General features: G+C 39.8%; 5 protein-coding genes across 6 annotated transcripts; 3 read left to right on the top strand and 2 right to left on the bottom strand.

Annotated features, from left to right (window-relative positions):
- Positions 1-575: 575 nt before the first annotated feature.
- On the bottom strand, positions 576-8,119 carry LOC115632297 (transportin-1-like). Of its 2 annotated transcripts, none has more exons than XM_030529392.1 (10): positions 7,995-8,119; positions 7,370-7,525; positions 6,632-7,303; positions 5,462-6,568; positions 5,236-5,406; positions 4,994-5,165; positions 4,826-4,921; positions 4,317-4,392; positions 3,875-4,049; positions 576-3,810 (listed from the first exon to the last, which is right to left on the bottom strand). In XM_030529392.1, the coding sequence occupies exons 2-10, from the start codon at positions 7,466-7,468 to the stop codon at positions 3,703-3,705; spliced, it is 2,676 nt and encodes an 891-aa protein (XP_030385252.1). In that variant the 5' UTR covers positions 7,469-7,525; positions 7,995-8,119; the 3' UTR covers positions 576-3,702. The 2 variants fall into 2 exon arrangements, with proteins under 2 accessions (XP_030385252.1, XP_030385251.1); XM_030529391.1 differs by having other exon boundaries at positions 3,668-3,810; positions 7,370-7,499; positions 7,995-8,102.
- A 277-nt stretch (positions 8,120-8,396) lies between these two features.
- On the top strand, positions 8,397-9,385 carry LOC115632118 (splicing factor 3B subunit 6). The gene is made up of 3 exons (XM_030529120.1): positions 8,397-8,570; positions 8,632-8,750; positions 8,860-9,385. Exons 1-3 carry the CDS (start codon positions 8,553-8,555, stop codon positions 9,086-9,088), a joined length of 366 nt encoding a protein of 121 aa, XP_030384980.1. The 5' UTR covers positions 8,397-8,552; the 3' UTR covers positions 9,089-9,385.
- LOC115632117 (zinc finger protein 2 homolog) lies at positions 9,379-11,860 on the bottom strand. The gene has a single exon (XM_030529119.1). It carries the CDS (start codon positions 11,814-11,816, stop codon positions 9,603-9,605), a length of 2,214 nt encoding a protein of 737 aa, XP_030384979.1. The 5' UTR covers positions 11,817-11,860; the 3' UTR covers positions 9,379-9,602.
- Positions 11,861-11,992: 132 nt separating this feature from the next.
- Positions 11,993-14,567, top strand: LOC115632815 (zinc finger protein 234). Its single transcript, XM_030530067.1, has one exon. The coding sequence runs from the start codon at positions 12,084-12,086 to the stop codon at positions 14,526-14,528; it is 2,445 nt and encodes an 814-aa protein (XP_030385927.1). The 5' UTR covers positions 11,993-12,083; the 3' UTR covers positions 14,529-14,567.
- Positions 14,568-16,452: 1,885 nt separating this feature from the next.
- LOC115632142 (zinc finger protein 225-like) lies at positions 16,453-19,513 on the top strand. Its single transcript, XM_030529158.1, has one exon. It carries the CDS (start codon positions 16,500-16,502, stop codon positions 19,050-19,052), a length of 2,553 nt encoding a protein of 850 aa, XP_030385018.1. The 5' UTR covers positions 16,453-16,499; the 3' UTR covers positions 19,053-19,513.
- The last annotated feature ends 104 nt before the right edge of the window (positions 19,514-19,617 follow it).

Below are 19,617 nucleotides of genomic sequence, written 5' to 3'. Positions count from 1 at the left end.
CGTGTCGAAGTATTCCCATATACCATACGTTTACGACATCAAGGTGACAAGTTTTGGGTCTATATACACATATGAGCACTAAACAAATCATAAGTTAGAATTTTAATTAAGAATGGTAAACCATTCGACTAACATAGAAAGGTCAATTCTAAATGGAGCACCCCTAGTTATTTGACACAAAGTTCTTGGAGAATCGTTACAGATTAAGCATCCCCCACCACGACAAGGCGAGTTCTCGGACATCGGCTTAACCATCTGACTATACTATATTAACACGCAGAACATCAAATTAATAGGTCATCCACCTCCGTTGGTACCCTATAACTTATTTGTCTACCCATATATAAACAAATGAAATCCCGCATGAAGAAGCTCTTGAAATATTCTTAAGGGTTGTCAATTTTAAACAAAACTTTTGGATCAACCATCAACCATACTCGGATTCGCCTGATTTAGAATCGTATGTCTTTCACATTTTCGGAAAAATTTAAAGATAACTATTTGTTTGCTCCTCTTAGTCCTGTTTACTTTGGAACGCACCTTATATTACACAAGAAATGAAAATAGACTTCATGTAATTTGTTATACACATTTATTTCTATTTATTTTATTAACTTTCCATTTAGTTTACACAAATATCTTCTATAGACGAAAGTTAAAAGCGCTGGCATATGCTTGAAAGTTCATTAAGAACCTCTCTAAAGTGCATCCAACTTTAAGCTGGAATTATTTCCGACACTAGACCCATATGCATGCGCTCAAATTTTTGTTTATATATATATATATGTATGTATGTATATAGGATTTGCTTGGATCTATCGTATTTAATTACATGCTTCTGTGTATATGAATATACTATAGGTAAGTTAGGTTATGCATAAATTCAATTTAAACAGATATTCGCAGAAGATAAAGTAACATTTTGTATATTAGCTGACTTTGTGGCGAATTTAAATTGAAATCGATTATAGGAGTTCTCTTATGATGTGCTAAGCATCTACAAGAGTTTGTCTACGTGGCTTATGTATGTTTGTGTGTATTTATGTGTGTGTGTGTGTGTTTGTTTGTTTGTTTGTTTGTTAGTTCCAATAAATGTTGTATTTGTATGTGTGTATGCAGACATTGGCGTACTCTCACTAAAAATGAATGCCAAAATATACAAGTACAATACATAATTTTTATACTTCATTACTTTTTCAAAAAAATAAATCAATTTTAATGGTGTACACAAAAACAGTTCGTTAGTAAAAAGTAATGTTCTGCTTTTAATTACATCAACACTAGTGTTTAAAAAAAATATATGTGTATTTTTGTTTTATATTTATATTTAAATAATCTTGATCTGTCTTCCTTCCTTCCTATAACTTTATTAATTCTTTTTCCTAATCTTGGCCTAACACTTTTAATCTTACAATGTTTGTTATGAAGATTATAAACGATCATAAAACAAAAACCTATTCTCGTAAACTAGAAATATATATATGTGTGTGTGGGTATGAGTGTTTAAACACACCTTTTAGTTATTTGTTGCTTCTTTACTGCTTAAACGTTAATCACTAAGATCACCCGAGAGAGATACAAACGCACGCGAACGCGACCGAATTCCGCGATGAATTCAGTTTAAGGTACAACGAAATCACGATTTATATTTTAATCAATTTTTTTAATTTAATTTCATTTGATTATATTTAGTTTATAATTGTTATTATATGGGACCTGGGGGCGAGAATCCCTTCATTTGTTAGTTTTTAGTATAACGCGACGCGAACGAACGAACCCGAAGTTACTTTATTATCACACGTTCCCCCATTTCGGAAAAAATGAAAGACAAACAAAAACACAGTTTGCATAATTAATACTATTACTTAGATTTTACATATACATACATATGTACTTATAGTTTTGAGTGAGTGGTTGTTTGTTCCGCGACGATTTCAAAGACTTTTGTTTCCCATTTAGTAGTAAACTTTATACCTAATTGTTAAATTTATTTCTGTACAATCATCATAAATTATTATGTATTACGCAAAAACCATCCTATACAAATAATAGCAAAGTTTTAAAATGAATAACATGTGTTCCTATACAAATTATACAATAATACTTTAAAAAGTGATCAGCCATTGGTCTTTAAGGATCGCACAAAATTAAAGATCATCATATTCATAACCAACGGAATTCTAATCTCAAATAGTTGTTTTTCTTTTTGTAATTTAAAAACGAAAAAATAAACTCATCTAATTTGTATAGCGCATATGAATATCATATCGTATATAAGTAAATTTGTATCAGTAACAGTTGGACTTATTTTTATTATTTAAATATTATTTGTTTTTTCATTTATTAGATTTTATATCCGACGCGAGCGAACGAACGAACGAGCGACGATTAAACGCGAACGCGAGACCGTAGGAACCCGAAACGCGACGACGACAACGACGACAGTTATATAAGAAAGTTATTGGGTTATTTGTGAAAAGATATAGATAATTCAATTTGTAGTCACAAAAAACAACCAAAAGTAAATAATATCTATGCATGTCTATGGATTTGAACGGAGTTTTTGTTTTACATCAGTCTTTATAGATATATATTTGTAACTTTTTGATAAAATTCTTTAGAGATTGATTTCATTTTGATTTGATTTATTTCACAAGTAGCCCAATGCTTTCTTTTTAAATCGTTGATTTCCCTTTTTTTCATATTTTATTATAATTAATTATACGCGACACGAACCGCAATATCATTTTGTTTGGCGATTTTTCATAACGTTTTCTCCTTTTTAATGTTTACAATGATTCTAACTTTACAGCATGCATAATGAAAAATGGTTTGATTTGTTTTTTATTCAACTAGGTCTGTATGTATCCTATTTAATAAGCACTGCTAATTCAACAAGTTCAACTGAATCGGTTGGTAGCTGGTTGGAATACGATTAGACATAGACATTTGATTTATAAAACCCTTTATGCGTGTATGAGACTAAGTATATTGATAGTTACTGTTTTTTTTTTCTTTTTTTTTTTTGTTAGTAAGGTAGCACTAAGAACCCGGTTAAGTACGGCCGGAACACACAGATTTGAATTTATTGCCGTTAGGGTTAGATGAGCTCAACTACAAGAAATACTTTCTGCATACACAAAGAAAAAGACATAAGATTTTATATATTCAACATATAGAGCGTAAGACCCTATACACCTACCTACAAGTGCCTGTCTATATTTTCTGATAAATACATATGTGTGTATCTATATAGTTGGAAGCAGTCAGACAAGTATTGGACAAATGGCCCTATTACAAAATCAAAGCCACGAATCTAGTAAATCCATTATCTTGCTTTCCCTTTAATATGAACGAATATATAACTTTGTATCTGGTCATCGTTTATCGATATTTATGTAATGGAGAGTAGTTTATAGATATTTTTATGTGCGTGTGTGTATGGGTATGTGTTGTGTGTGAGAGTTTGGGAGTAAGGGTTTGTTCATTATATTATTACCGACATTTTTTGTTTACTTTAGAAGCTTAAATTCAAATATGATCGTATCATTCGAATTCAATCGAACCTCATTATTTAAACATCTCTGCGTTTCTACTTAAGTTAATGAAGATACGCTTACTTGCATATTTGTAATTGTCTGGTTAAGTAAAGTGATTTAATAGTGGCTGATCTGGTATTTTGATTGCTGTGCTCTGTATGCTCTAAATGTTGTACATAGCAACCAATCGTTCAGCTAAATTCGGCGGAAATTGTTCAACAAATCGGCGCCAATTCTCCTCACCCACTTGCGTTTTGAAGCCATGGAGAATCTGTATGAAAATATGTTATATTAGCAATAAATTTAAAACCATTTCATCTGAGTTCCACACTAACCTTCTGTATCATCTGATGCAGGTCTTGTGGGGGGTTCACCCATGAGGCAATCGCATCGCAGAAGAATATAAAGTCGGGCACCACGCCAGCCGGATTTACAGTTATCATGTGGCACATGCCACGAAAAGCGGAGTCTTTCTCGTCATTGTCTCGTATGTGACGCAACGATGTGCACCTGTTTTTTGACAAATCATAAATATTAACAAATATCCCCAGATACCATTTCAAAAGGCAAACATTGAAATGTAGCGAAAAAAAAATGTTGAGAAAAAAGAATACGCAAATATAAAACTGTGTTAAAGAAAATGCATCAGTTGTGAGGAAGTAAGGAAATAATGTATGTAGTTTTGAGTGTAAGCAAAATTTAACGTTTCAGTCAGTTTAATAAAAAGGATAAATGGGGTAAGAAAATAATAAAACTAGTTTAAATTGTGTTACACACCACTGTCGTACAAAATCGGGCAAATAAGGAGCCACTTCAACTGGGCACACATAACCTAGACGACCGATTGTTATTGCTAAAAAAACAGAAAAATATAAATAAATCAACTTAATAAATTATATTACACATATTGTTGCTTTGTTTGATTGATTGATTCAATTGGATTAATTGCATACAACGAATTTAGCATACACTTATTTACGGCAAGCTAACTATCTATATATGTAAATGTGTATGTATTTGTACATGATTGTTGATTCTTGCTGCAATCGTCGACTGGCGATCGACACCTTGCAGCAATAACATAAAACAATGCACTCTGATTGACACGGTTAAATAAACAAGTATAGATATTGAGAGGAGTAAACATAATTATCGCGCTTTCACATACATCTATATGGTATTTATACGTATGTATGTACGTATATACAAATGTACACATATTCGAGAGACAGCTTATGAAAACATTGATTGCTATTATTAATATGCCAAATTATTTAATCGCTCACCTGTGTTCTCCAAAAGGGTTTTTGGTGTATTGGGCCGATTAATGATGATAAACAGGTCGTTAAGTACCAGATGTATATACTGCTTAGTTTCCTCACCTAAATAAATTTTAATCAAACATTTAATAAGTAAACATATTCCTCAAGTATCATACTACAACAGATACGAACCCAATTTCATACAGATTTCACCAATGGCCCATGTGGCATTATTGCAAACCGAAATTATATCTGGATTCAAGTTCTGACCTAGTATGGGAAAGAATTCGCCCATAAAGGGATGCACATGTGGGAAGCAAGCCTTGGTCAGGTCTCCAAGCAGCGCAAAGGAAGATTGGCGCACCTATTAAGAACCAACAATAAACAAATTTATTAACATTATCAAAGTTTTAAGCTACAATATGTTGCCATACCTCGGTCTGCACATCCTGCATGCACTGATAGAGCAAATGCATGATGTTGCTGTTTGCCACCAAGGTTTCGATATGGCGATCCAAGCCCTCAGCTAAACCAGACAGCAAGTCTAATGCGACAATCATGCGCTCCTTGTCCGGGTGCTCGAACGTCTGGTTTTGTTTGCACAACTACAACGAAATCACATTGTTATTTCGCAATTCAATATGCTAATATAGCACTTACCATTTCCTGATTAATTGTTTGCTCTATTAACGATATACATCTTCTATAGACTGGGTCACAATAGGGAAGAAAGCCCGACTGCAGGGCAGTGGCAATGCTAGACAGACATTCCAATAGAGGGAACAAATCTTTGTCATCGTCTTTAAGCAAGTTCCATTTATCAATAAGCGGTGGCATCAAAATGTCAATGTACTGCGGCTTGTTTAAATGATGGCCCACAGAATCAGCAAGCGTGCCCACAGCATCGTACAAAATCAATAGATTCTTATGCTGATACTTCGAGAAGGCAAACACCAGTGTCTTTAATATGTACTCCAAGTATGGTACCAGCTCGGTACAAGCTTCTTCTTCGAGCGTTGCAAATGAGGAGCAGGCAGCCTCCTGCACTCGCTTATTCGAGTCCAGAATGCGTTTCAGCATCTCCTCCATCAGTGGCTTCAAGTATTGATCATGCGGCTGATTGACCACCCAATTGGCGTAGCGAGAAAGCGTCCAACAAGTGATCGAGCGTACCAGCGCTTTTTTGTCCGATAGGCAACTAATCAAATATGGTATCAATTCCGGCAAATGTTGAATCATGCCCTGCATGCAGCCCTCGGCAATGGCACCTAACGCAAGTACACCACTCTCCTTAATCACCCATTCTTGATGGAACAGCGTGTCCTTCAATATAGGCAACACAATTGGCAAGCAATCCTCATGGAATACATTAGCCAACACATCCAAAGCGGCAGCACTACATTTGCGTAAATTCCATTCAGATAGCGAACTATCATCGTCCAGACCATCATCGAAATCCTCATCCTCGTCATCGCCGGCCGCTTGGCTGGTGTCGCCCGACTTCACAGTATGTGTGCGCGATTTGTGAAAACGTGGACGTATGTCCTCCTCGCGATCTGGCACCATATCGTCCTCCTCCACATTTCCCTTCAAGAGTATTATATCAATCTCGGAATATCTCATGCCGCGCACCAACACAGGCGCTAATTGGGGCAAATATGGCGCAAGCACATCTTTGCAAATGCTTTGTTCCGCCAACGAAAGCCAAAACTCAGAGGCCTCCAGCGCAACGCCTTCGTCTGAATCCTGTGTTCGTAGCAGCATATACTACAGAAAAATAACAATAAATTGTTAATGTATTATAAAATGCAATGAAATTAAACAACCCACCTCAATGATTTGCGACATATGCGGCATAAGTCTGTCCATTCGCACCTCGAGCAACATGACCAAGCCATGGCAAACATTTTTGCGCACCTCGTGATCTTCGTCAGATGACAAGTTAAATAAATTCTCAATGAACGTATCTATGTGAAGCATCAACGCCTGTGAGCGATTAATAATGAACTGATTGATGCAGGCGATGGCATGGGAGCGGATTTTGGGGCTGCTGTGCTTAAAGTATTGCAAGAATTTAGGTATCATCACGTTCAACGGTCTGTTAAGTGCCGCTGAATCGAGGATTTCGGCCGAATCCTCGCAGATTTTTTGCAATGCACTAAACGCACCCTCACAGACATTAAAGTCCTGGGCATCAAGCATGTCACACAACGATGGTAATAATTGTGGCCAATTGTGAAGGCCGCCATTGCTGGCAATAGTTGTGATTAATATGCCCACAGTTGCTCGGATCAAAGGAGAGGCATCGCCTAACGCCTGTAGACACTCGTGCTTTATATATTCAACAATCTCCGGTTGCAAACTGCTACCATGCATACGTATGTTATTTTTTAATATGAGACCGCTTAATGAACGTGTGGGCTCGTCTTCTGTTTTCAGTTTAGTCAGCACGTAGATCAAATAGTTGTTGAAGTCTGGGTATCGATTAAATTCCTCCAGTTTCTAGAGTGGGGAAAAACGAGAAGTTTAAATTACCACATATATAAAATTCTGTTTATTTACACTTACCATTTGCACAGCCATTTGAGTAGCTGTGTCTGGTGACTGAGACTCCTTTAAAATCGCAATGATCTGTTGGAGACCTTCTGCCTGTGGTTCCCACGTCATTTTGCTGTCTTTTCCTTTTCCTGTGTCCTATCTTCAATATATGTATTTATATAGTTGCTGTCGGGTAAGTAAATACAGAGATTAAGTGGAGTTCTCTAATCACTTGCTGTCCACGGACACCAATATTCCATAAATTATCTGGGCTCTGATTGCACCTACAAGTTGAATGCCCTCTTAAAGGGTAGCACGGCACGTTTGTTCGAGGCCATCTCTACACACATACACACATAGTTACACATGCACACACACCCACATACACCACCGTGCCTGTATCCATCTTCATATGTAATAGACAAATACACATTAATTGCAAATGCAATAATATGATAATTTTACGTTTGTAACTCCTTCTATGGGCACTCTTTATATTGAATTAGGACGACGATGAATCAGACGATATCTGGGAATTGAGCATTCAACCAGCCGCCCGACACACCGCCATGACTTTTCGCAACCCCACTCTTTATATTCTTATAAAATCAATTTTATCGCGAAACTGCATTCACCTGTTGCAGCGAACACTTACCCTTCACAGTGCGTAGTGTGCTTTAAAACTATTTCAAGTCGACTTGAAATTATCCGCAATTTTCCTTAATTTTCACCCGTTTTCGCAAGTGATGAGTGGAAACTTTCAATGAATGCTTGTTATCGCTTTATTCCTTGTGCTGAAAATTGGCTGCGTTCAGCAGCAAAAAACTATCGATTTTATTTTCGTTCTATACATACGCACATTCTGCATTTAATACGAAGGGTTAGAAATAATTTGGACTTCTTTTGTGGGGATAATCCTATAAATGTAGCCACTAGTATACATAATAAATATGTTTAGTTGTCAATCCAAACGTACATCGATATTTCTTTCAACACGCCATTCGATATTTTGACAGTACATGCATGCGCTCCCATCTCTATATTGAATATTGTTTGGTTTGGGAGAAGCAGATAAACGCAGACACATTAATTTTAAACAAAGGAGCACGTTTCAGGACATTCATCCCGCGAACAAACAAAGTATACAGCAGACGGTCAAGTGAAAGTACTTGAACTGCTCGCATTCTAACAGCAGCTGTGGCCAAAGCCAGACATGAACAAGCGCAATAACGTGAGTGGTAGTCGAACAAAATTATATTTCAGACTAATTAGCATAAAAATAACGTTTACAGATCCGTTTGCCACCTGAGGTGAACCGACTCTTGTATGTGCGCAATTTGCCATACAAAATAACATCAGACGAAATGTACGACATATTTGGCAAGTTTGGTGCAATTCGCCAAATACGAGTGTAAGTTCTAATTGTTACCTGTATATTTACATATGTACATACGTAGTACGTATATACAAGTATTTCTGTGTAATTGTTAACCATATGCTTTATTTTTCCCCACCGACAGTGGTAATACACCAGAGACCCGTGGCACCGCCTTTGTTGTCTACGAGGATATTTTCGATGCCAAAAACGCTTGCGACCATTTATCCGGATTTAATGTGTGTAATCGCTATTTGGTTGTTCTCTATTATCAATCAAACAAAGCGTTTAAGCGTGTTGATGTCGACAAGAAGCAAGAAGAGCTCAACAATATTAAGTCCAAATACAATTTAAAAACTCCGGAGGCACCTTGAATGCCGCCAACGGGAAACGTTCATTGCACTTTCTTCGTAGTTTTAAACAAAAATTTTTTAAAATCAAATTTAAAAACTTCTTGCTATGTTAAAACGCAATTTATGCAATATCTTGCTAAGTGTAAACTTTTTATATACCCTTTTCGAATTATCATCATCATCTTTGCAATCATGTAGCATAATTTCATAAATCATCACAGGTCGTTTGGAAATCAAATCATCATTTCGTCCACGCGACCTATCATTAAACACATAAACTCATCAAAATATAACAAGCAAGTTGAAAAAAATTTCTGATTTCTCCTAAGTCAATTTATTTGAGGTTTTCTAGTTCTATGAACTCTATATTTTACAGGTAGCTACTTTCTTTAACAGTCATAGATGTGATACAGCATATGATTTTCCAGGATTTCAAACGCCATTGGGAACTATAAAGCTTGCCTTGCATTAAGCTTTGAATCCATTCAAGTACTTATTTCCTACCTCCATGTGATGTCTTTTCCTCTGGCACCTTTTAAGGATGTTCATTAGGCTCGGATGACGCTGACGCCGCTGCCTGGTTCTGATATTGCTCGTAGGTGTTCTGATTTTTCTCAAGAGCTCTCTGCTTGGCCATATCCTCCAATTGCTCTTTGGCCGCTTCAGCGATTTCTTTTCGGCGCTCTTCGACTTTACGTTTTCTTTCGCTTTTCGCAAGTTCCCTTTCCCGATCTTTCTCGGTTATTCCTTTGGGGGGTTTCGGTGGTTTTGGTGGCTTTTCATCGTGCACCTTTTGATGCCGTATGAGAGCTGCCTCCTGTCTAAAATTGGTACCACATTCCTTGCAGGCATATGGCTTCTCACCTGTGTGAATCCATTCGTGTTGCTTTAGAGATTGCGAATTAGCAAAGCGCCGTGAACAAAAGCGGCATTCGAAATCTTTGACTTTCTCATGCACACTCTTGTAATGGCGCTTCATATTTCCCAAATTATTGAAGCCCTGATTGCAGTCTGGACACATGTGCATGCCCTCCTTTTGAACAAACTTAACCGGCGAGGGCGCAATGGCCGAGGGGACAGACACCGATGGTATAGGATTTACCACAGTGCCAGCCAATTCAGATATATCGACGCGTTGTACGCGACGAGGATCTTTCGGTATGGTCGCCACGGATTCGGCACACACCTTCAAAAGTTGATCGGCCGCATTCGCATCGACATTACTGCTATTTGCTTCATTCGAAGTCATTTCAACGGATACCCCAGAAAGCTCCACTTGCCGTTGACGATACGTCTCTATGGCCCGTTCCACACTTTTCTCATGTATCTTTAGATGCTTTGTCAGGCTCTCAGTATAGAGAAATTTTTTGCCACACACCTTGCACTCGCAGCGTTTCTCACCGGTGTGGGTCATCTCATGAATTTTGCAGGCATGTGATTTCCCAAATGTTTTCCCACAATACTGGCAGGCATAATTTCTAACTTTTTCGTGCACTATTTTTATGTGATTGTCCAATGCACGCTTCGTGTGCGTGGCGTGCTCGCAAAGCTGGCACTTGAACATTTTCTCCTGGGTATGCGTTAAGATGTGTTTGCTCCACTCCTGGCGTGTGGTCTTGCCCACTCCGCAATAGTGACACACGTAGTTCTTGATGCCGGCATGACGCAAAAGGTGATTCTTTAAAGCGCTGTTTATGTGGAAGCCCTTGCCGCAGATATTACAAGGATACGGCAGTTCTTGGCCAGTGTGCTTGTACATGTGCTTTTTTAAAGCCACAGGACAACGAAAGAGAACGCCGCATTCACTACAGGACTGGGAAACGCGGGGAGCATTGGTACGGATCAAATTGTGAACCTTTTTAAGATGAATGGTCAGCAATCGAACGCGTGGGAATAACAACTTACAGTCCTCTACAGTGCACGGAATTTCCTCACTACTTTTCGTATGCGCATAATCCACATGAAGCCGTAATGCGGCCGCAGTTGTGAATCCCTTTTTACACGCTTCCATTGTGCACTGGTACGGCAGGAGATCATTGTGATGTTTCATATGCTCTTCATATTTAAATTGCTTCTTGAATTTCTGCTGACAAATTTGACAAGTTATAATTCGATGCAGGTGGCGCTCTACGGCGGGAATGCGTTTCCGTTTAGGTTTTCTGTTTGGCTCATCCAGCGTTGAACTTGATTCATTGTCGAAATTACTGAAAGCCAATCGCTGAGCCAATGGCATATCGTCCTCACTGTCGCTATTCGGCGAGGATGCATCGCTAAAAACTTTCTTTTCTTTAAGCCCACCCACAATATCACGTTCCACCAGCTGAGCTTCTTTGTTGACATGCTCCAGCATTTTGAAAACTTCTTCCTCGTTTACAATCAGCTCCGCCTTGTGGTTAAGCAGCGGATCATAGCTGTTGTGTTCATCTTTATCCAGCTCCGCCTGGGTGTTCGCCACGGGTTCAAAGACCGTGCTGACAACAACTCTGTTGTTGGCCACCATATCTCTAAAGAGTTTTACAGATTGAACGCAAATCTTATGAAAATCATACATTTCATTAAGCCGGCTATAACAGTTACTACACAAATTCCTGGGGAAACCGTCCTGCGACTCCACAGGCAATGAGGTAAAACTTGTAAGCTTCTTGGCTAGATCGGGCACCAAAAACAGATCGTAAACAGTGCTGGCCTCCAAGTGCAGAAGGCAAATTCGGCAAATGGAGTCTACAGAGTATGGAATCTCTGTGCTCATGTCCGTAAATAAAAATTTAGCCTTTAACAATAACAAAATGATTACAAGTTTACGCGTTTCTAGAGACGTCGCAGTTCAGTTCGAGTACTTCGTACAAGTACTCAACTGTCGGTACCATCTCTAGTAACTGGTAATCGTTTGGATGTTGTTTTATTGGTACTCGTCTTTTATGAGAACTCGTTCTTTTCTGCGACAGAAATTAATTATTTTTTAACACACAAAGCATTGTTTTAAAACTAAAAGGTGTGAATTAATTGTTAACGCAAGATGGACGGGAGTCAATACTCCATTCATTCAATATGCCGCATTTGTTTAAACCACCTGCAAAACGATGCTACATACGACCTCTTCTTGATTCCGGGCTTGGCCAAAAAGCTGTGTATGTGCACGTCACTGTCGGTGGAGCAGCAGGATGGCTTTCCGAAGAACCTCTGCACCAGTTGCTACACCAGGCTGAACGACATGCATGACTTTCAGAAACTGTGCGCGGACTCGGTACAGAAATTTCAAGATCTGGTTGCTAAAAATACTTTTACCTGCAACTTTGACGTCCTAGACCCAAGTGCGTCTCAGGATGGAGATTTGGCAGGCGACGATGAGGACCGATTAAACTACGACCCACTACTAAATCATAAAATGGAATTGATCGAGAATGAGGAGGATGTTTTTAAAATGCTGGAGGACGTCGACAAGGAAGCCGAGGAAGTAGAAAAGGAGGTCAAGAACGTTGAGGTGGCACCGATTGAGACGAAAATGTTTGACGATTACTCCTCATATGAAAGTGGCAACGACAATGATCGCGATGTTGATTTTGAGCCGGACAGCAGTGATGATGATGTGCCATTGGCGCAGCGCCTTCGAGACAAAGCGATGGGCTCACAAAAGTCGAAGTCTAAAAAGAAAGATGTATTCGATGACGACAGCGATAGTTCTAGCTCAGAATCGGATAGCACAATAAATGGTGGACCCAAAGAGAAACCAAAGCGTAAGCGTATTCCAGCAGCAGAGCGCCACTTGCATCGCATCATCGAGTGCCACATTTGTCATCAAAAGTTCAAGAAAGCAATACGATATGAGGAGCACATGAAGTACCACAACGATCTGCTGCCATTTCAATGCAAAGTGGAAACTTGTAAGAAGGGTTTCACAACCGCCGGCGGCCTCCGCCTGCATGTTGATCATGCACATACTGAACTCTCCGAGGTCCATCCCTGTACTGTTGAAGGTTGTGACAAGACATTCCCCCGCATCCGTTTGCTGACTTTCCACATGAAGAAGGTGCACAACATATCGAAGGCATCCGCGCCACCAAGAGACTACCCCTGCACCGAATGTCAAACAGTTTTCCGCTGTCCTACAGCACTAAAGAAGCACATGTACAAGCACGATGGCAAGGAGCTACCATTCCCATGTAATATCTGCGGCAAACGGTTCGTTATTAACAGCGCTCTAAGGGATCATTTGATGCGGCACGCCGGTATCAAGAACCATGTCTGTCCGTACTGTGGCGTAGGCAAGACCACACGCCAGGAATGGAATGCTCATATTTTGACGCATACCCAGGAGAAAAAATTCAAATGTACCATTTGCGATCATGCTTCTCACAATCGCCAGAGCTTGGCCAACCACATAAAGGTAGTACATCAGAAAATCAAAAATTATTCCTGCCAATATTGTGGCAAACCTTTTGGCAAGTCGTATGCCTGCAAAATACACGAAAGAAGCCACACTGGCGAGAAATGTTCCGAGTGCAAGATCTGTGGTAGGGTTTTCCTATGCGCCAAGAGTTTGACAAAACATTTGAAGACACACGAAAAGCGTGATTTGCCACCACCGGAAACGCTTGTTAATCAGCCGCTAGATCCGACAATTGCTGCTCCAGGAAATATGGGAGGCACTGAGTCGACAATGGTACCAAATGTTGCAAATGAATTGTTCAACATATGCGGGGAACCTATGCCACCTCTACCTACGGCTGCAGAAGCAAAACAGAAGAAATCACGCCGTGTTCAACGTGTCGATATATCTCAACTGGCGGGCACAGCGGTTAATCCCATACCATCAGTGTCTGTACCGTCTTGGCCTCAAAACAACTTCACAAAGAAAGAGGGCCAACACATGTGTCCCGGATGTGGACGAGGCTTCAATAACTTGGGTAACATGAAGCTACACTACAAAATTATTCATCAAAAGGTCAAAGATTTCGCATGTCGCTTTTGCCCGAAGAGATTCTCTAAAGCACAAATATTACGACATCATGAATGGATCCACACTGGCGAAAAGCCATTCGAATGCAAAACTTGCGGCAAACATTTCCGACAGGAGACAGCTTTAAAGAAGCACTACCAAACACATGAGAAGGGTACAACAAGACGTAGAGTAAGTGCAGAAAAGACTAAGGAGAACTATCATGCTCGCCAAAAAACGCAACGCGCTGAACCGGCCGTCATCAATCCAGAATACCAGGACCCAGCCGCCGAACGAGCTGCTGCTTCAGCAGAATTGCAAGAATTGCAGATGGAGGAGAACGCGGCCAAGCGCAAGGCAGATGAAGAACGGCGTAAGATTCAGGAAGCCGCCTATGAACAGTTGCAGAAACTGCAGAAACAACAGGAAATTGAGAAGGCGCAATCGTCCTATGACGGTTACTTTGCCCAAAAAGTCCAGGCCGATGGAACCAGCATCGATGCTTTCAAACTGGACCATGTCTAAATTGATCACTGCAAGGGGCTTTCCAACGTATATGCATAAGTAAGACTTTAACTTTCTTTTCAAGCTTCAGTACATCATATTTGTTCTCAATAGAAACAAACAAAGAACTACCAGGTACGCGCGCCTATACAAATACACAAAAACTTTCTGACGTAAGATGGATGCTCTTTGTTGCCTATCAATAGGTAATCAGGGATATTGAAGCATAACAGGCGTTACGCCCAACTCGACAGCCTAATGAATAGCGCCGTCGTGAAGCCACCACCTAATTCTTTGTTCTATTCTCAATCGGGTCTGGTCCAGTTTCGCTTGCGAATTGATAAATAAATCTCTTATTTGAAAAATCATAACGTAAAATATAGCTTTATATTTCTCATTTCACAAAATAACTTTCGATTATAAAATACATTTTAAAATTATTATTTGTGCATTACCCCCCATTGGAAAAGAAAAATTTTGGTACTAAAATATAAGCATTTTAATATAAAATCAAGCGACTTGAATGCGCTTAAGAATTGGAAAACTCAGAGCAGATCCGAATGCGATATTAAAAAAAAAGAAGACCAGCAACTGCTTTTAAGCTGATTTATATTACACAATATATTGTACATTGAAGAAAAAATAACTGAATGTATTAGTGTGTAATTTTATTATATAATTATTCACATCGATGGTTATGGTGTTATCTATGTATATTGCACCAAGTTTTTACTATTCCCATTTTGTAATATTATACTAAACTGAACACTTGAAGTACTATTGCTAAAATTGTCGCTCAAATTTCGCGAATTGCAACATTTAAGCAACTACCGCAGAGCAGATCCCAGTTTAAAATTACTATCTAAAGTTTATAGCTTCATTGTGCCGGAATTTCGGTTGGGGTTCAAGTGATTAGTTTAGTCTAATGTCATGTGGGTCTACGTAGCATGCCATTTATTGAACATCGTTTCTATGGCAGCTAGATATAAGATGTAGTTCATTAAACTTTGACACATAAATTAATTGCCTGTTCTTTAAGCAATGGGATTTTTAAATAAAATATTATTAATAAAACCCTTAAATTAGTGTGGTATGCAAGACTCTTTTTAATTACCATGGGGTAACGCAAAAATACATATAAATCCAGACGAGAAGGAGATATTCACCTCTCTTGGCAGTTTTTTTTTAGCAGGGATGACTTCAAACACCAATTCGTTTTTAAATTTATTACGCAGAATCGCGGCTGAAAACTCTTATATTTTACATTTTCTCCTAGTTTGGGGTTCCTACGAGCCAACATTTATATATGTCTAGACATGTACGAATTATGAAACAGCATTGCTAAAAAGAACGATATAATAAAAAATAAAGAAATTATAAAATTGTTTTCTGGTCCTTAAAAAAAAAACTTATGAGAGCGTACGGTAGCAGACAAATATATGCATCTATAGTATTTATATATTACATTTAGAGGCGGGCTCATGGTCGCGCTGAAAGCCATGTTTTGATAACACGAGGGGTGTTTCTTCTGTATGTATGTTAAGTCTTGTTTGTTTATTTTGAAACTTCTAGAGATGGAAGCTGTTGGTAATTGTGCAAGCTAGGGATGGAACCTACACACAAGAAGAGAATGCGATGAACTAGCCGGCATTGCTCTATTAACACCTAAGAAGGGCCTCTGGGCTATGGCCGGGCCCAAAACTTGTCTTGGTTTTTTTTTTATTCCGAAAAACGTCAAAGTTCAATGCTATGTGTTTAAACTATTATTTAGTATTATTTTGTATCCCCCTTCAGCTTATAAGAATAAAGCTATGAGTTAGTTAGTTCTTTATTGAAGCACATTTGTTTTTGATTAGAGATGTGAATGACTAGCGATAGAGTAGGTAGTAATCGGCTTATAGTACTCGTTCTTTTTTCTCTGACGCGTATTACTTTTCCCTGATTGGGCTATTTGTTTCGAAATTGTATTTTAATAAACATTGATCCCGCAACATGAACGTGGGGAGTGCATACTCCATACACACGGTGTGTCGCATTTGTTTAAAGTACCTGCAAAACGATGCTGCGTACGACCTCTTTTTGGTTCCTGGACTGGCGAAAAAACTCTGTGTGTGCACGTCGTTGTCAGTCGAGCAGCAAGACGGATTTCCAAAAAATTTATGCTCCAATTGTTACACCAGGTTGAACGACATGCACGATTTTCAGAAACTTTGCGTCGATTCTGTGCAGAAGTTTCAAGAAATGGTCGCAAGCAATGTATTCACTTGTCAAGTTAGCAGCTTCGATGTCATGGACCCGGTTGTAGCTAATGAGGCAGAATTGGCGGCCGAAGATGAGGATCGAATTAACTACGATCCCCTGCTTAACCATAAAATGGAGTTAATTGAAAATGAGGAGGATGTATTCAAGATGTTGGAACATGTAGATAAAGAGGCCGAGGACGTGCTTAACGAAGTCAAGCATGATGAGGCAGCATTTGAAATCAAAATATTCGACAACGAACAGTCCTCTTTTGAAAGTGACAATGACAATGACAACGATGTGGATTTTGAGCCCAACAGTAGTGATGACGATATGCCGCTGGCGCAACGCCTACGGGGCTCTAAGCCCAAAGGTGCATCCAAGACAAAATCCAAGCAAAAAGTTCCTGATGATGATAATGATTTTAGCTCCGAGTCCGATGACGATGAGGACGATGATGACAAAGAAAGACCAAAGCGCAAACGCATTCCGGCGGCTGAGCGCCACTTGCATCGTATCATTGATTGCCACATTTGTCATCAGAAATTCAAAAAAGCTATTAGATATGAGGAGCACATGAAACATCACAATGATTTGCTGCCGTTTCAGTGTAAGGTGGAAACGTGTAGAAAAGGTTTTACAACTGCCGGTGGGCTGCGCCTTCACGTTGACCATGCGCACACGGAACTATCCGAGGTGCATGCTTGCAATGTTGAAGGATGCGGCAAGACATTCCCCCGCATTCGCCTGTTGACTTTCCACATGAAGAAGGTGCACAACATATCGAAGGCATCGGCGCCACCAAGGGATTACCCCTGCACCGAATGCGAAAAGGTTTTCCGTTGCCCCATGGCCTTAAAAAAGCACATGTACAAGCACGATGGCAAGGAGCTACCATTTCCATGCAACATCTGCGGTAAACGATTCGTTATTAACAGCGCTCTTAAGGATCACCTTATGCGACATGCCGGTATTAAAAACTATGTATGTCCCTACTGCGGTGTGGGCAAGACCACTCGTCAAGAATGGAACACACACATCCTTACCCACACCCAGGAGAAGAAGTTCAAATGCCATATCTGTGAGCATGCTTCGCACAATAAACAGAGTCTGGCCAATCACATTAAGATCGTTCACGAAAAGATCAAGAACTACGCTTGCCAATACTGTGGCAAAACATTTGGCAAGTCACATGCTTGTAAGATCCATGAGATGACGCATACAGGCGAGAAGCGTTGCGAATGCAAGGTGTGTGGCAAGAAATTCCTTTATCCAAAGAGTTTAACAAAACACTTGAAGACGCACGAGAAACGCGTTCTTCGTGCTATTGAAACTTACCGGCAGCGGCAAGTGGAGCTTGGCGAAGGCTCCACCGAGCAGGCAGACAATCCACCGGAAGGTATACCTGCCAGTGTAGAGACTGAAGGTCTCTCTCAAAATGCCGCAGATGAGTTGCTTAAGGTTTGCGCCGAGTCTGTGGCTACAATACCAAAAGATCCTCGTCGAGTACAACGTGTTGACATCTCTCAATTGGCGGGCACCGCTGTAAATCCCATACCCTCAGTATCGGTCCCATCCTGGTCACCACAAGTGAACTTTACCAAAAAGGAGGGTAAACATATTTGTCCCGGCTGTGGCCAAGGCTTCAACAACATCGGCAACATGAAACGTCACTACAAAATCATACATGAAAAGGTCAAGGACTTCGCCTGCCGCTTTTGTCCCAAACGCTTTGCAAAAGCACAAACGCTTCGACATCACGAATGGATACACACTGGCGAAAAACCGTTTGAGTGTAAGACATGCGGCACGCATTTCCGTCAGGAGACAGCGCTCAAGCGGCATCAAAGGACGCACGAGAACAGGCCGCCTGTCATCTCATCCAAGTTCTACGCCGCCCGCGAAGAGTTGGAGGAGCAAGAGCGCAGAAAACGGGAGGCTAGACGCAAAGCAGACGCGAAGCGAAAGGAAATTGCGGAAGCGGCAAAAGAGCAATTACAGACGCTGCACAAAATCGAAGCAACGGACAAGAATTTGCACTCTTATGATGAGTACCAGGAAGCAGCCGCAGAGCGGGCAGCCGCCTCTGCAGAATTGCAGGCTCAACAGTTTGAAGAGAACGAGATAAAGCGCAAAGCGGAGGAAGAACGCCGGAAGGTTCAAGAGGCTGCCTACGAGCAGTTACAAATACTGCAACAGCAACAGGAAATCGAGAAAGCTCAAAGCTCCTACGATGGGTACTTTGCTCAAAAAGCGCACGCTGATGGAACCAGCCTCGATGCCCTCAAAATAGACCATGTGTGAATCTTGCGAGTCAAGCTCTGACAATTATTAAGTCTAATTTAATATTTCTGTTTGTGCGATAAGGGTTCTATGGGTAGTGGATGAGGAAAGCAAGCAACGCTTTTTTAAAGCAATACTTTATATACATAAATGATATTCTCTCAATCGCATCGGCTGGGTACGCGGTCGAATCTCGCACACTAACAACATGGCTGGGGTACATTAGAATTCAACTGCAATAGGCCACCATTGGTATATGCCACCCAGTTAATTCCCGGAATTATTTGAAAGAAAAAGATCTTACATTTGTACAGTTTGCGCTGCCTATGCGTTTAAGAGAATTATCATTATAATTCTTAAGAGATACAAAAAAATCTATGGATATGATATACACACTAAGTAATAAATATACTTAAGCATAAAGTGCATAATATATATATGTTAACAAAATAACAAATATAGTATACATACAAACACTTCAATTTGTTTAGAGTACTTCACACTTGTTCTGGTAATGCTTAAAATGTTCCGCTAAGACTAAATTAGTGAATCAGTTGAGGGCACATGTGAATTGAAGGTTCGGAGC

The sequence above is a fragment of the Scaptodrosophila lebanonensis genome, unplaced genomic scaffold (genome assembly GCF_003285725.1).
Source record: "Scaptodrosophila lebanonensis strain 11010-0011.00,11010-0021.00 unplaced genomic scaffold, SlebRS2 tig00001415-arrow-pilon, whole genome shotgun sequence".
Taxonomy (NCBI): Eukaryota; Metazoa; Arthropoda; class Insecta; order Diptera; family Drosophilidae; genus Scaptodrosophila; species Scaptodrosophila lebanonensis.
The sequence above is the reverse complement of the archived record's forward strand: the minus strand, read 5'-3'. Positions and strand labels throughout refer to the sequence as shown.

What these genes read in the sequence shown, in the direction of transcription:
- LOC115632117 (XM_030529119.1), bottom strand. Translation starts at nt 11,816, where the DNA reads ATGAGCACAGAGATTCCATACTCTGTAGACTCCATTTGCCGAATTTGC.
- LOC115632297 (XM_030529392.1), bottom strand. Translation starts at nt 7,468, where the DNA reads ATGACGTGGGAACCACAGGCAGAAGGTCTCCAACAGATCATTGCGATT. An exon ending in TGAAATCTGTATGAAATTGG is followed by an intron (nt 4,922 to 4,993) that starts GTTCGTATCTGT and finishes AAATTTATTTAG; the next exon opens with GTGAGGAAACTAAGCAGTAT. An exon ending in AACCCTTTTGGAGAACACAG is followed by an intron (nt 4,393 to 4,825) that starts GTGAGCGATTAA and finishes CTGTTTTTTTAG; the next exon opens with CAATAACAATCGGTCGTCTA.
- LOC115632142 (XM_030529158.1), top strand. Translation starts at nt 16,500, where the DNA reads ATGAACGTGGGGAGTGCATACTCCATACACACGGTGTGTCGCATTTGT.
- LOC115632815 (XM_030530067.1), top strand. Translation starts at nt 12,084, where the DNA reads ATGGACGGGAGTCAATACTCCATTCATTCAATATGCCGCATTTGTTTA.
- LOC115632118 (XM_030529120.1), top strand. An exon ending in GCAATTCGCCAAATACGAGT is followed by an intron (nt 8,751 to 8,859) that starts GTAAGTTCTAAT and finishes CCCCACCGACAG; the next exon opens with TGGTAATACACCAGAGACCC.